General features: G+C 43.9%; 1 protein-coding gene across 1 annotated transcript; it reads left to right on the top strand.

The window, feature by feature from the left end:
- Positions 1-706: 706 nt before the first annotated feature.
- On the top strand, positions 707-12,004 carry PDK4 (pyruvate dehydrogenase kinase 4). Its single transcript, XM_054385108.1, has 11 exons — positions 707-857; positions 1,863-2,004; positions 3,611-3,682; positions 4,226-4,410; positions 5,085-5,174; positions 5,658-5,735; positions 6,330-6,406; positions 7,121-7,219; positions 7,461-7,571; positions 8,042-8,155; positions 9,526-12,004. Exons 1-11 carry the CDS (start codon positions 707-709, stop codon positions 9,667-9,669), a joined length of 1,263 nt encoding a protein of 420 aa, XP_054241083.1. The 3' UTR covers positions 9,670-12,004.
- The last annotated feature ends 4,739 nt before the right edge of the window (positions 12,005-16,743 follow it).

Genomic DNA, 16,743 nt, shown 5'->3' with positions numbered 1-16,743 from the left:
ATGGTTTAGTGGCCATGGTGATGTTGGGTTGATGGTGCCTTGCTGATCAGAGATCTTTTCCAACCTTAAAGACTCTGTGATTTAAGCCACTGGACGGTAGCGTACCCCTCTTGGCTGCCAAACGCCATCACCCTCGGCCCGGGCCACGTCCCCACAGCCCAGGGGGTCCCGCCTCCGCCATTGGCTCCCTCTAGACGGCCAGACCCCCCTGGGCAGCCAATGAGGGGCGGAGGAGTGCGGCTCTCCTGGATCTTGGCAGGGCCGCCCCGCTGCTGACATTGCCCAGCAAACAAGGTCACGGCTGGGGCGCGGGGCCAGCACCGCACCCCGCACCCCCGACGCCGGCCCCGCGGCACCCCTGCGGCTCCCCGGCCAGCCCGGCCTTCCTGGCGCTCCAACCGCGGGTTGGCCACCCGCCCGCTGCCCTCGGGACCGTGGGGGGCGGAGGGGAGCCCCGCCAACGCCTGTCACGGGGGGAACGTTCCATTAAGGGCAGCGAGGCGTGGCCTGGCCGAGCCCGCCCCGCGGGGGCTGTAAATAGAGGCGGCACGTTCCGCCTCCCGTCACAGCGAGGGGACAGCCGGAGTCTTGTAGTTACTCGCCCGTCGGATAGCCAGCGACCGAGCAGTCCGCCCGCTTACCTGCCTGCCACCCGCCCAGCGCCCAGCCGTCAGCTCCCGTCAGACCGACCGAAGCCCCGGGAGCGATGAAGGCCGCCCGGATCGCCCTGCGCACCGCCGCGCCCCTGGTCGGGGGCAGTGGGAGCAGCGGTGGCAACAGCAGTTTTCCCAGCGTTTTGGAGCACTTTTCCCGCTTCTCCCCCTCCCCTCTCTCCATCAAGCAGTTGCTGGACTTCGGTGAGAGGCAGGACGACCACGGGAGGGACGGGGCGCGGGTCTGATCGGTGGGGGACTGCGGCTCGAAGGCTTCCCCGGCTGAGGGGAGAAGCCCAGGGACTGCGGCGGGAGGGGGCTGCAGGAGCCAGCGATCCTCTACCTGGGGAGGTCCGGGCTCTGCCTGCGCTGAAGAAGCCGCCGTCTCCTGGCCTGACTCCCCAGCGCAGAGGAGTAAAAGGAGTAGCGGGGCCGAGCCGGCCCCGGAGGTGGCAGCGGCGGGGGGGAGGTCGCCTTGGTAGCCAGAGGCACCCACCGGGGTAACTGGCGGCCCGTGGGTGGCCTGCGAGTGCCTCAGTTACAACTGGAGATAGGCTACAGCCGGTGGTTTTAGTGGCATGGGGGGCTGAGCTAAATCAGCCAAGAGGTGTTTTCGTGTTACGCTGTGCTTGTTAGCAGGGAGGAGTCACGAGTCTTGTGTTGGAGTGAACGAGCTGTACCCAGATCCGATTACTGCTCGGGCAGCTGTAAACTCTTGCTCACATGCCATTTCCAGACGTCACCCAGAAGAAGCCCGTATTTACAAAGGCTGGAGTGCTTCTTCCAGCAGATTACAAACAAATCCCGCGTCTCAAATGGGAAATGTATAAGTGTGCCTCCCAGGAACGTGCTGTCTTGCTCTCATGTAAACAAATACAGCACAAACATAGAATCATAGAATCGTTAAGGTTGGAAAAGACCTCTAAGGTCATCGAATCCAGCTGTCAACCTAACACCACCATGCCCACTAAAACCATGTCCTGAAATGTCATGTCTGCACGTGTTTTGAACACCCCCGGGGATGGTGACACCACCACCTCCCCTGGGCAGCCTGTTCCAATGCCTGACCACTCTCAGTATGCTTAGGAGAACTGGCCAGTAATAACATGGTGCTGGCTAAGGAATACAGTCCTGAAGTCTGTGGAAAGACAGCAATTTGTAATTATATATCAAAACACCTTAAAAGATTTGTCTTGGATGTATTCACAGGCTCAACTAATGGATGTGAGAGAACTTCTTTTTCATTTTTGAGACAAGAGCTTCCTGTGAGGTTTGCAAACATACTGAGAGAAATTGATCTTCTTCCTGATAAATTGCTAGGCACTCCATCAGTACAGTTAGTCAAAAGCTGGTAAGTAAGAACTACTTGAACTCAGCTTGCAGTTTCTTAATCAAAGCTGAATTTCAATCTATTACGCACTGTCATTACGTAGCAGTAGAAAAGCAAGCTGGTTGCGTTACTGTTTTTAAATAGCTTGGGGTGTTTTTAAACAGTTCAAAATAGCCAGTAGAGCAAATCTCCCTTTTTACCTTTATAAGAATCATAGCAGTGTTTTGGTTGGAAAAGACCTTTAAGATCATCCAGTCCAACCATTCTCTAATTCTACCAAGGCTGGGGCTAAACCATATCTGTCAGCATCACATCTGTGCCTCTTTGAAACACCTCCAGGGATGGGGACTCCATCACCTCCTTGCGGAGCCTGTTCCAGGGTTTGAGAACCTTTTCAGTCAAGAAGTTTCTTCTAATATACAACATAAACTTCCCCTGGTACAATTGAAGGCCATTTCCTCTCATCCTGTCAGTTGTTGCTAGGAGAAGAGACCAACCCCTACTTGTCTCCAAACTCTTTTCAGGGAGTTGTAGAGAGCTAGAAAGTTGCTCCTCAGCCTCCTTTTTTCCAGACTAAACAACCCCAGTTCCCTCAGCTGCTCCTCACCAGAGCTGTTTTCCTGACCCTTCACCAGCTTCATTGCCCTTCTGTGGATCTGCTCCAGCACTCAATGTCTTTCTTGGAGTGAGGACCCCAAAACTGAACCATAGACTCAAGGTGTGGCTTCACCAGTGCTGAGGACAGGGGGAAATAACTTCCCTGGTCCTGCTGGTCACACTACTGCTAATCCAGACCAGGATGCTGTTGCCTTCTTGACCACCTGGGCACAGACTAGCTTATCTTCTGCTGGCTGTTGATCAGTGCCCTCAGGTCTTTCTTGGCTGGGCAGCTTTCCAGTCACTCTTTTCCAAACCTAGAGAGTGTTCATGAGGTGATTACAGGGCATTACAGATCCTCAGAGGTACACAAGATGCAGGCCACTCTCTTGTTTACACCTCTGACTGATGGCATTAAGAATAGGGCAGCCCTACCATAGCCTTGACCTGTCCAGCCAGTGGTTGGAGTTCAGCTAACGTAATCTCTGTGGCTGACACAGTGGCTGGATCTCATTTAACCTCATGGTACTGGCACAGCTGAAGCCTTTGCAGGGATGGCTGAGATAAAGGGCAAAAGTATTAGGGTGAGATCCAGATCTAGCAAACAGTTGTGCCCTTGCAGCGTGCATCAAAGCTGTCAGGTGCCAGCAGAAGAGGCTGAAGTGCTTAGCTTGTGATGAAGATGATCAGATCTGGAAAAAAATTGCTTGACTGGCTTTCTGATCAGTATTGTCATTTGGATCTTCCTGTGAAACAGTTCTCAAGAATTGTAAGGGCATCCTACGTATCTCAAGTGAGGGTTTAGATTCCTTTCTGGGTGGCAAGTGCAAGGAAAAACTTCTAAAACTTCTAGGGTTCAAGAAATGACCATCTGTGATTCCATACTTGGATGGAACTTTGGTACTTCAAAGATGCTTCAAACTTCCAGCTAACTTATTAAGAGTAATGATTTGGACAACACAAAGTGTTTTTCCTGGACTAATGAAAATCAAACCAACAGCATGTATTTCTTGTGTTCTTTCTCAAATAGGTATGTCCAAAGCCTAATGGAGTTGGTTGAGTTCCATCAGAAAAGTCCAGATGATCAAAAAGTCTTATCTGAGTAAGCTTTTCATTTGTTTCTGCAAAATCCTGATCTCATGTTCCACTCTTCAATGATAACTGTCATGAGCTGAAGTTGAGGATCTAGCATGAGGTGCTGTACATAGAGCAAGCTGCTTTAGATCTCTGATCATATTTAGCAACATTTCAAATAAAAATGACCCTTTGCAGCTTGGTTTGAAAGCCATGCTGTCCCTTGAACTGTCATGACAGAGTAATAGCAGTTATCTCTGTGGCCGTATCCCTGCTTCTTTCCAAGATGTCAGCTCGGGGACTTATTCCTTTCCTCACGGTCTCCTCTGCTCAAACTATTAAGAATGAGCAAACAGGGAGTGAATTTGGCATGGCTAATGATTACACCTTCTATATTAAAATATCAAACTGCTCTGGTTTGGGTCAGGGAGAAATTACTTTTGAAAGATAGAATATTAAGGTCAAACACTTGTCTTTGCTGCTGCTGGCTGGCTAATGACACGATACAAAGCTTACATCAGTGCAGTCTTAGAATAATGTTCTAAAATGATCTGTTTTTGTTTTAACCTAGCTTCATAGATACATTAATTAAAGTCCGAAACAGGCATCATGATGTGGTTCCTACAATGGCACAAGGAGTCATTGAATACAAAGACACTTTTAAAGTAGATCCTGTCACCAATCAAAACATTCAGTATTTTTTGGATCGTTTTTACATGAGCAGGATCTCTACCCGGATGCTAATGAACCAACACAGTAAGTAGAAATTTCTACCTGAGGAAAAACTTCAGCTTCAGGAAAACCACATTCATGCAAACATTTCTGAAAACCATTGGAGATTGGCCTTAGGTGGTTTCTTGTGACACTGAAAAATTAAATATGTAACTTAGAAAAATAATAAGAAAACTTCTTTTCTAGGCTACAGACTAGTTGTAAGTCTTGCATGGTATATTTAGGGATCATGGAATCATAGAATGGTTTGGGTTGGAAGGGACCTTAAAGATATCTAGCTCCACCCCCCCTGCCACAGGCAGGGACACCTTACACTAGACCAGGTTGTTCAAGACCCCGTCCAGCCTGGCCTTGAACACCTGCAGGGAGGGGGCATCCACAGCCTCCCTGGGCAACCTGTTCCAGTGTCTCACCACTTTCACTGTAAAGAATTTCTTCCTAATTTCCAGTCTCCTCTTCCAGCCTAAATCCATTCCCTCTCATCCTATCACTACTAGCCCTTCTCATTCTTCAGCTGAAAAGCCTTTAGATGTTGAACAACAGAGCAGGCAATACATAGCATTTTAACTAACAAAACGCATAAACAGCACGCAGCGGTTCATATATTTTGTGATCACATTGTTTTAGTCTCAGCTCAAGGCTTTTTTAACTTAAAGAGTACTTGGGATTAAATACAGCATGGTTTTCCTCCCAAACAGCCCTTCTTTTTGATGATAAATCTCGCTCGGGGCACCCAAGGCACATTGGAAGCATTGATCCTTGCTGTGATGTTGTTGAGGTGGTGAATGGTGAGTATTCTGGGATCTTCACGATCAGTATTTATATCTGATGGCAACTGATTTGGGTAACCATCATGGGATGTACAGGATGCTGAATGGTTTTCATTGAAACAGCTGAAAACTGCTTACCAACCAGCAGCTTTTATAGGACAGAATTTAAGATACAAAAAAAATCACAAAACAAAAGACTAAAGGTTGGAGTGAGGCTTAGCAAGTGAGAGATGAGGCAGGAGTTAGTTGGTGGTGGTGTTGAGATTGGCTTTACCTCCTGATAGCATATGTCTCTTCTACAGAATTATCAAATTGTGAGGAAAATTTGCTCATGCTGCTGCAGTTGCTTCTTCTCTGTTCTAAGCTGTGCAGAAGATGCAGTTATCGTTCTTAGAGTCTAACACCTTAGCAGCTGAAAATCCTGTTTTGCCATGCTTTAGAATGAATTCCTGCAGTGCTTGCTGTTATACCTCATGTATTTTATTGAAATAAATATTTCAGATGCTTTTGAAAGTTCCAAGATGTTGTGTGAGCAGTATTACTTAACATCTCCAGAGCTGAAACTCAACCAAGTGAATGGTAAGATGAGAGTTCTTACATCCGTCTTCCTGTCCTTAGGCAATCTGCTGAGTCAAAAGGCTCCCATTTTTACAGCCGTACTTGGACATACCAGCTCATCTGTCTTGGGCTAGTTCCTTTCAACTCTCTGGTCTAGGCACCTAAAATTTAACTTCCTGTGTTACATGTCATTGTATCTTAAATCCTAGGTAATATTAATGAGTTTGAGAGAAGTAAAACTAATCTATCCTTAAAGTAACATAAGTTGCTAGAGAAGAGATTTTTATCTGGGGTGAGGAACTGGGGCTGTTGACTGAAAGACTGGTTCTGGTCCAAGCTGCCTGTCTCATCTCAGGCGGTCTGCTTAACCTCTGAAATTCTTTACTTAAAGGGAATTAATGCTTGATTTTGTGTGTGTGTGTGTATTTAAAAAAAACTGTTATAAGCAAGTGGCATTTACAGTCTAAACACTGTTCTAAATGCATAAAGTTGTTTGCCTATTTGAGGGGGAAGAAGCAATGAAACTAACTTGACTTATTTTCTGTTTTGTTGTGGCATATAGAAAAAAACCCACCACTCTTTTTAAACATTGCTTGCATTTTCCCCTTCCTCTAGGAAAACTTCCGGGAGAGCCAATTAACATTGTATATGTTCCATCTCATCTTTATCACATGCTTTTTGAGCTTTTCAAGGTATGTCAATATAAACTGCTTCTTCCTTTAGCAGTCTGAGCTGAAGCATCAATACTTAAAGTCTCTAGACTTTAAAAGAAAGAAGTAAAAAAAGAAAGAAGTAAAGCTTTGCATAGGACAGTGAGGCTTCTAAAATGTTCTTATTTGGTAAAAATAGCTTTGGCATTTAGGAAAGAAATGGTTGCAGTTTGTAGGAGAGTGTTTGGACACTTGTGTGATGGTAAATGGGACAGAGGGAAGGGAGAAAGACAATGAAAGTGGGACATGAGATTGTGACCACTACTAACCTTCTGCTTTTAGAAATTGCCCTGATGTCTTTTCTGAGAAGTGAGGGGTGATACATCTTGAAGTAGTGAATGTGGCCAAACTAATGTGCTGCCAACATTAGTTCAGCCTTTAGCAACTGCTGAACTCTGCTCTTGTCCAGAAACCTGGTGACTCTAAAGGGAGTTATGCTACTTAATTTATTTTGGCTGAGTAATGTTGGGCAAGGGCAGTGTGTAATCCTCCACACATGAAAGTTTTGGCTGTGCTTAGTGCCTTTCAGGTGTGAGGTCTGCTATGGTCCTGTTATGATAGGTTGTTAGGTGTGTTCCTTGGATACTAGGCTCTGATAGGAATGGAGGGTAACTGTGCTCTGCTTCTGCATAACAGGGGTGTGATTTCAAGTGCATAGCTCCCACACTCTGCTAATGGTAACCTTCTTTTCTGTAGAATTCAATGAGGGCAACTGTTGAATTCCAAGAAAACAGCTCTTCCCTTTCTCCAATTGAAGTGACAGTTGTTCTAGGACAAGAAGACCTGGCAATTAAGGTATTTTGTGGCCTACTACAGTATGGGCTTAATGTAATCTTCATGATTAAATATGCTGCAGCAAATTCTACTGAAAGAACTTCCAGCCCCTGACAACAGATCAGAGATACTGGCCTCCATTCAGAGGTGCAAAACAAATGTTTGCATCTATTACTATTGGAATCATTTGTTCAAATAACAGAATTTTAAAATACCATTCTTAGGACATGATTGTAGTTAGTTTTTTTCTCTTTTAAATCAGATCTCAGACAGAGGAGGTGGTGTTCCAGCAAGCAAAATTGAGAAGCTGTTTAGTTACATGTATTCCACTGCACCCACACCAAGGATGGATGATGGCCGGAATGCCCCTCTTGTAAGATATTTTCCATACTCATGTTGGTAATAAAGTTGCTCTAAGTGTCAGACAGATTGATAACTTAATAAATTATGAAATACTGTGTCCATCCTACTGCCTTGTGGGATGTGCAAAGATCATTGAGCCTCACAAATAGCAATTAATAGTTTCTGAAGCATTGTTAATATCTGGCTTAGTGGACAAAAATATACTTTTAAAGGTAGAAACAAAAATGAACATTCTACCCTGAAATCTAAGCCATCAAGTGACAGTCATTTACTTGGTTTTCACTCCCACTCAGTCTTCCTCAAACTTAATTATACTGTCTATATGGAGGCAAGCACAACTGGAATAGGCTTAGGCTACTGTAACAGTTTAAAGTCTCTGAGCACTGTTCAGCTCTTTTAAGTCAGTAAAAATACAAAGCCAGTCATAAAAGCTAGGAAAAAAGACAGTAAAAAAAAATTAATTTTCTCTTTTATTTCTAGGCTGGTTTTGGGTATGGCTTGCCAATTTCTCGTCTGTATGCTAAATATTTCCAAGGCAATCTAAATCTCTACTCCATATGTGGTTATGGAACAGATGCTATTATCTACTTGAAGGTATGTATTTTCAGTTGGTTAAATCAAATTAACTACTATGTAACGCAGTGAGGTAACTACTCAGCATTAATTTAAGGTAAATAAATGCTCTGTCATGAGGAGAAAAGCTCTCATTGATGAAGAAATGTCAGCATAATTTGTACTGGTATTTAGAATTAAAAAGGTTGTTTGGCTTTAACTAGTTGATTTGAAAAATTACAGGTGAGAGCCTCATTATTTTATAGGTTGTGTTAAGATTTGTTATCTACTGGTTCATGAAATACAAAGTACTGGAGGAGGGCAGGCTAAGGGAGCTGGAGTTGTTCAGCCTGAAGAAGGCTCCATGAAGACCTAATAGCAGCCTGCCAGTACCTGAAGGAGGCTACAAGAAGGCTGCAGAGGGACTGTTTGCAAAGGCCTGCAGGGACAGGACAAGGAGCAATGGGTTGAAATGAGAGCAGAGCAGATTTAGATTGGATGCTAGGAACAAGTTCTGCACCATGAGCATTCATGAGCATGATGGAGCACTGCAACAGGTTGCCCAGGGAGGTAGCTGAGGCCCCACTTCTGGAGATATTCAAGGTGAGGCTGGACAAGACTCTGAGCAAGCTGCTCTAGTGGAGGATGGACCTTTGGAGGTCCCTTCCAACCCAGACCATCCTATGATTCTAACGGTGTGAGTAACCAATCTGGTTTATTTACTGTTACTTCTTTACTCTGACAACCAGAATGTTTGTAGAAACTAATCCTTAAGGGGTCCAGTACCTGATCCTGTTCAGCATCAGCCATGTAGCACATATCTGTAATCTGAAATACTTGTATAACATGCACTGCTGGGTTTATAAATCACCTGGAAGAAAGCACTACTGTGGTACTTTCCACTCACCACAACTACACATGTTTTTCTACTTTGTGTTTACTCATGAGGAAAACTTGCTTTGAATTCATTCCAGTAAACCAAAACAAAATATAATAGGAAGAGATGGTTTAGCTATGCATGTTACATTTCTATGTAACAGTTGCCCAATAGGATTGGTTTTGACTGCACAATACAGGATTAGGAAAGGAATGTATTTTAAAGTTTCTCTGGAATTCTGTCAGTGGAAGCTCTTTTCCAAATCTTCCAGGTGTATCTTGAAAACAGGTTGCACAGTAACTCATAAGACCTATCAAATTGAGCAGATAGGATTTGATGTCACTGTACTTGTCCTGACTGATTATCCAAAGCAAACAGAGATACTGAAGCACATTAAACTACCATCATAGAAACATTTTTGTAAATAACTGTGATCTGTAGTGTCACTTAACACTTGAAACTACTTGAAGTTTTGCAGAGTGGCATTACTCAGAGGTAGAAAACAAGTGACTTTTTTTCCCTTCTTAACTTCTAGGCCCTGTCAACAGACTCAGTAGAAAAACTCCCAGTTTTTAACAAATCAGCCTTCAAGCATTACCAGGCTACCACAGAGGCAGATGATTGGTGTGTACCAAGTAAAGGCCCAAGGAGTGGATCAGAGCGGAGTGCAGCTGCATGAAGCTGGTATCCAAGCACTCAATGGGATCAAGCTGGCTTCTCAAAAAATAATGATGTTTGGAAGTCTTCATTTACCTCCAAACAAGACAATTCTTCATTTTCTGGACTGACAGAAAAGAAGATCAGGACATTGTAGCCTAGACTGTCTGCACTGAATGTGAAAACTTGCTGTGGACTTCAGGATGAGGAAAACAGGAGCACGTGATATCTTTAAAGAAATGTGTATAGAGGAGAATCAGACTTCCCTTTTTTCCTTACGATCAAAGACTCGATGTGGTAGAGGTGTGCAATTGCTGAGTCCTGTCAAATGCTTGAATTCTCAATACTGCTAAATGCCAGTTATGCTGGTGTATATTTTTCTCTTAGAATAGTTATCAGCAGTTCGTCTTAGTACAGAACGTCTCAGGTAGATAAGAAAACTCCTGTACTTCAAAGCTGTATTTATAACATTTGGAAAAGATCCACTTTAAATGGCAGTCTTGTAGCAAGATACAAACAACAACATCCTCCTGAGAGGTAGGGAGAAAGTGTTTTCCATGTATAAGGAAATCTCATTTTTAAAACACCCTGAATGATCCTCCAGTAATAATTCTTCTGTGATGCCTTGCTCTGTGAGTTTCATTGCTAGATTTTTCTTTTATCCTAGGCTGCTCATGGAAAACTAGACAAGTAAGGCTCCTGTGCATAAGGTAACAAAGAAATCAGCATTTTTTAGAAAGCTGCTGGAAAGCAATGGTTGGACCAGCTGCAAGGTAATGCTACATCCAGCCTACATCCCTGCAAAGCACATGCCAAGTCAGTTGGTCAGGATTTTCCAAGAGCAGACATGCAAGTTGAATGGAAAGGTTTTGGTGTATGTAAGTGTGACATGGAAAACAGCACGTTCAAAACAAGATTTTGTGGTTCCTTTTTGTCATGCTGTTAGATTAATGGCTCAGTACACTAAACTAGAACCTGTCTGTTATCTTTGGCAGCTTTCTAACGTAAAGAGGTACCTGGGAATTCCACACCTGAAAGCTGTGATGAGCACTGAAGGTCTGTTTGGAAGGTTTTCAGGAAGAGTGGTGTTGGAACTAGAGTTCTCCTCTAAGAACTCTTAATTGCAATGGAAAAGGCTTAGGAAGTGAGAATTTTCAAACTGAGCAGTGCTGAAAACTAGAGAGTAACTTTGATGGACAGCAGAATAATGGGGAATTGTCACAGGAACAGTGCCAATGGGAGAGAGCTGTTGCAAAAATCTCCATTCTCAGTAAGTTTCTTCCTTTCCATCTTCTGTGTGCATTTTCCCCCTTGTGAGCAAGGTAAACTTCACAATGGAATAGAATTGAAACTATTTGACATTACCAAACTGGGCAGTCAGCTTGTCAGGGCTGCATAACATTACTTGAATTTTTTTTTTTTTAAACTAATTAGCACCTTATCTTAAGTGTACGGGATCCTTTGCAAGAAGTTGCAAGTGCAGTATTTAAAGCATCCTGCTCAGTCATAGGAGAGTTTTCTAAGATATATTTCTTGGACATAAAGCCACTCCTTACTCTACTGTGAATATCAAATGTCTCCTTTTGTGACAGGATTTCTCAATCAAAAATAAAATAGTGCTTCACTTCTTTTAAAAACGACATTTAGAAGTGTTGATGATAACTACTGAGCACAATGACTTCAGTACTGCATCAAGGCTGGGTTTTATCACAGTGGATAAGCTGCAGGCATCAAAGGGCATCAGATTGTATTAGAGCTCAGCTCAGCAAATGAACTGGGTAATAAAAATGAAATATATTTGTGCAGACTATAGAGTTGTGAAAAAGCTGCCTTCACTGCCATAAGAACTTGAGTAGTTGTTGATTTTTGTATTGAATACAAGGTCAAAAAAACATAGCTGGGTGTAGTCAACGTTGTCAAGTTAACACAAATTAGACCTCTCTCTCTGCACCTGATGATGCTTGCACACAAGCTGTCATCTCATGGTCTGCTGTACATCTGTAAATCTGTTGTCATCTCAAGGTCTGCTGTACACCTGTACCATAGCCACAGCTCATTCAGGTGGGAGCTGTAACTTCTATTTCAAAGCAGCTGAACCACACGGGTGCTGCAAACATGTCTGATGTTGTTTGCAGAGAGAAGCTGCTGTGCAGTCCTGACGCAGACAGAGGTGTGTCTGCAGCACTTAAGGAACCCATGTGGAATTTCTGTAGTAGTAAAAATCACTGAAGGGCTATCTATCTAGAAAATACAGTTTCTTTTTCAGTGTTTACTGAATTTTTATTCCTGAAGGTAGAGCTGTAATTTTAAGCATTGTGTGTCAATGTTGAAATAATTTTATAATAAAGCCTTCTAAATGGTTGTGTTTCTTTTTTTTCTGAGATGCAGGGCTTTTATTTTAAGTATCAACAACTTTTATACTGTGTCAAATAGAGGTAGGAGGGAGTGAAACACTGAAACAACTGTGCTTACACTTAATGGTACATCTTTCATCTCCTGAGAGTTCAGGTAGTGCCTAAAATCAGTGCATCCCCTCACACGTCAGCTTACTCTCAAATTAGTATAGTGTTAAGAGATGAAAACCAAGAATTCTTCATCAGTGCACATCTTACCCTCTAAAGTACCTGGGTTTTCAGTTGCAAAAAATGTGAAGATTCAGCCCTGGTTTTCTATTAAAAAAAAAAAGAGACCCACCATTGAGTACTTAACAGATAACATTTTACACAAACTCCAAACCCTCTCTTGCAGCTCTGAAGCAGTGAGACAACTGGCTTTTACTGACTGGTTTGTAAGAGTGGTGGTTACTAGACAGAACAGACTGTGCTATGATAAACCAGTCCTCCACAGCTGGTGTTTTAGCAGGCTTGGTGTTCCTGGGAATCTCCCACATCTCCCTTCATTGTAAGTAGTGTAAAAATGTGTCTAGGTGCTTTACCTGAGAGAGGAGAGGTGAAAACCAGGCAGGCTCGGGATGTATGGTGGTAAAGCTGTAAGTTACAGCCTTTTGTGCTGCATTCTCCCTTCTTCACAATGCTTGCTTCACCTACAATGCCAGGGAAAAGGATCAGATGGTGTCAGCTTTGATTTACACTCACAGAAAGGTAGCGGTCTGATACATACCAGTGTGGTGGGAGAAACAACCCAAAGCTAAAGTACACCTGGGACTTAAAGTAATTAAAACTACTCCAGAAACCAACAACAAAAATGCCTCTTGTGCTTTCTATTCCCCATGCACCTTTGCTGGCCTGAAGCCCCTGGAAACAGGACTAGCACATTTCCCCTTGGGTTCTTCCAAGCAGAAATAATCTGGGTGCATTCTGCACCCCACTCATGGCCAGCTCGGGAGATGTACACACTTCCCACGGGAGCTGGGATGCCATGGATGCAACAGGATGTACAGGACCTTCCATGGAGTCTGCGTCAAGCACGTGGTCCCAGCAGGCAATGTGTGGCCTCCTCGCAGCACATTGCTCAGACATCACCAGTTCTAGCCAAGCTCCTGCGGTCCAGAAGGCTCCAGAAGCTAAAATGGTTGTTTAGTGAAGTGACAGAGGCCACACACCCAGCTCCTGATTCAGCAAAGCACCAGAGGTATGGGGCTGGCTTGCTCCTAGCACATCACAGGTTCACTGAAATCAGCAAGTTTGCTCATGGCTAAAAGGCAATCTGGTTTCGCAGGAGATAAGCAGATGTTACACTTCTCCCCCCAGTCAGGACATTACAAAGCCAGGTTCCTGATGTCAACAGAAACCAAGCCAAATCACCCTGTGTTTTTTCTTCCAGATCATTAGCTAAAACACAAGTACTGATTTTGTTACTGGTGCCTTGGGCACCCTGCAGCCTTGATAACCAGTTGTTCATTATCGTCTTTTTTCTATCACTTAACCAAGCTTTCAAATCCACCAGACTTTGCCCTAAGCATGCAATCATGTTCTTCCTAGAGCATTATTACAAAACAAGCTTCGTTACCTTTGATAAGAAATACTACTGGACTGGAAAAACAGCTATTATTTTTTTTTCCCCTTTATGGTAGTGATGATGACTTGAGAGGATCAAGGTATAACCCCCAAGAATTGTCTGCCCTTAAATTCTTGAGCAGTTCTGGCAAACAGAAGGTAAAACTTGGAACTTAATGATTCATAGATTCATAGAATGGGTTGGGTCAGAAAAGACCTTAGAGATCATCTAGTTCCAATCCCCTGCCATCGCCAGGGACATCTTCCACTAGACCTGGTTATTCAAGGCCTCATCCAACCTGGGCTTGAACACCTCCAGGGAGGGACATCCACAACCTCCCTGGGCAACTTCTTGCAGTGTCTCACCACCCTTAATGTAAAGAATTTCTTCCTAATCTCCAGGCTAAATCTCCCTTACTCAAGCTTCAATCCATTCCCTCTTGCCCTATCACTACAAGCCCTTGTAAAAAGTCTCTCCCTCAGCTAATTTAGGGAGGGATGAGGATGGTAAAGAGGAAGGGGCACACTTCTGGGTTGACACCTTTGGGTTTTCATTCCCCAGAAGCTGACAATGTAACTTTAGATGCCTATATTCACACTCTGTATTACAGGCCCTAACGTGGCTTTGTACATCAGCATTGCTGTGGACGGTGAGGGCAGAATGACTGAACTGGGGCCTGGGCACATAGGTGCTGCTCCTCCTTGTAGTCAGCAAAGAGAAAGCAGGACACCCCTGCTGGCAGCCTCACTCGGTCCTGCTTCTCCTCATTCACCTCATAGAGAGGAAAGGGCTGAAAATCCCCAGGCAGTCTGAATTCTTCCCTGCAATCTCAAATGTTGGATGGCACAGCAAGAGGCTGGAACACAGCCCTGGGTCTTAGAAGGTTCTGAATCCTCTTTAAAAAGTAATATTTTATATAAGTAGGAAAAGATGGATGGGTTATCAGGAGTTACTCTTCACCGATTCTCCTCAGTATTCCTTCTGCAGCTATGAAAGAAAACCAAAAGAGTGCAACGAATTGGCCCATACAAGTTGCACCAGGAGGGGTTTAGAATGGATATTAGGAAAAATTTCTTTACTGCAAAAGTGGTCAGGCATTGGAACACGCTGCCCAGGTTGCCCTGAAGTCACCATCCCTGGAGGTGTTCATGAAACATTTAGACGTGGCACTTTGGGACATGGTTTAGCGTCCCTGGTGGTGTTATGCTGATGGTTGGACAATGATCTTAGAGATCTTTTCCAACATTAATGATTCTATGAAAAACTCAATTACTGGGCTGACCTTTTGCAGAAAATGAGGAGCAAACTGTAGCTGGAGTTGCCTGTGAAACTGTGAGGCACACTGAGCAATGAGATGCATTGGAAGCTCTTTTCTGAGTGTTTATTCTTTTGAGTGATTTTCTCTTCCTAGCAGATTTGCTGTCCACACAGTTCTGGCTGATTTTTAACAGACTAATTGGGAAACAGGGTGGAACAGCTGGCAGGGACACTTGTCCTTCCCTCCAATCCCTGCAGCACTCTTTGTACCATGCATTGCAAAGGGTATTGGTCACCCAGAGTCACACCCCTGCTTCCAGAGGGTGTTACTGGTGGAATTCAACCTTGGTGCAGGGGTGGATCAGATGGTTTATACCATGCTGGGTATTAACAGGTCTGTGTCATTGCTTCACAGGCTGTAGGAAGCTGTTTGCTCAGGCATAAAACTTGGTCTGTGTTGACACAGGAGACACAGAAGCACTTGTTTGTGCTTAGTTAGGACCTGTTGTAAACCCCTCTGAACAACTTTCCCTTGCTTTTGACCAGCTTTGTCTCAGGTTTTACATAAATACACGATGAAGGAAGCTTTAGTTTCAGGCTCTGACCAAGGGCACTCTTAATTTTTTACTATTTATGTTACTTGTCGAGATGCCCAGAAGTCTTCTGCTGGTCCAAAACTCTTCATGGGCTTTGCCTCTGCGGCCTCACCCTCCTTTTCCTCTGTTCTTCCTACTCCTGCTGCTGGTGTCAGGCTGTGCACACTCAGAGCATATCTGCTGTAGCAGAAGTATGGAAGCACAACTTTGGAGGCATGTCATATTTCCAAAAGCTTGTGATGATTTCCCAGGGCCACTGGATGCTCAGTTCTCTTGAGGAAAAAAAATATGTATAGCATCCTCTGCATAGTCCCAGGCTTTTGAATGACAACACCCATGTCAGAACAACTGGGAAAATGGCAAAACTCTTCACTGGAATGTCGTAAAGTGATGCAGGTAGACCTTGGAAACTATGTTCCAGGGATTAGTATTCAGGGATGACTGAAATAGATGTTTCCATCATTCTCCACAGAGCTGTCCTTGCCTCTTTGCTCTGCAGCAGAATGATACTCTGTACCTGTGAGTGCTGATGTTAAGAAAGAGGATGTGTCTTGACTTTAAATTTGCACTATTGCAGAGAAGAGCTGCAGATCCTCCCATTCCTTCTCACTGCTGTAGGAAATGAGAGTTTGGGAAAGAAGGTCCATCCTCAACAGCACACTTTCAGAAGGGGGTTGTTTCATTTCCTAAGAACAGAAAGATGATTCCAGCAAAGCTGTTGCCAATGAAAGGCTATAAGGAATGTTTTTCACCATTTCTTTCCATAAGCACTGGTAAGTTTGGTTTGTTTGTGGGTTTTTAATGTAGACATTTCTAGCAGAATATTTGTGTCCCTTATGTTAAGATGTCATTTAAAGAAGTACTTTAAAAAAATATAGATTCAGAAGCAGTTATTAATTGTTTTCCATAGAGTGTGGGCATGGAACACAGAACATAGGTAATAGACCCATAGGCTGTCTATAAGCATACCTGAGAAAAGATCTTTAAGATCATCAAGTCCAACCATTCTCTAACAAGGCTGGGGCTAAACCATGTCCCTCAGCACCACATCTCTGCCTCTTTGAAACACCTCCAGGGATAGGGATTCCACAACCTCCCTGTGCAGCCTGTTCCAGTGTTTGAGAACCACTTCAGTGAAGAAGTTTCTTGCAATATTCAACCTAAACTTCTGCTGGTGCGACTTGAAGCCATTTCGTCTCTTATCACTTGTTACTGGGGAGAAGAGACCAACCCCACCTGGCTCCAGCCTCTTTTCAGGGAGTTGTAGAGAGCTAGAAGGTCTCCCT

Source organism: Indicator indicator, chromosome 11, assembly GCF_027791375.1.
Source record: "Indicator indicator isolate 239-I01 chromosome 11, UM_Iind_1.1, whole genome shotgun sequence".
Taxonomy (NCBI): Eukaryota; Metazoa; Chordata; class Aves; order Piciformes; family Indicatoridae; genus Indicator; species Indicator indicator.
Note: the sequence above shows the minus strand (reverse complement) of the source record. Positions and strands in the feature narration are given on the sequence as shown.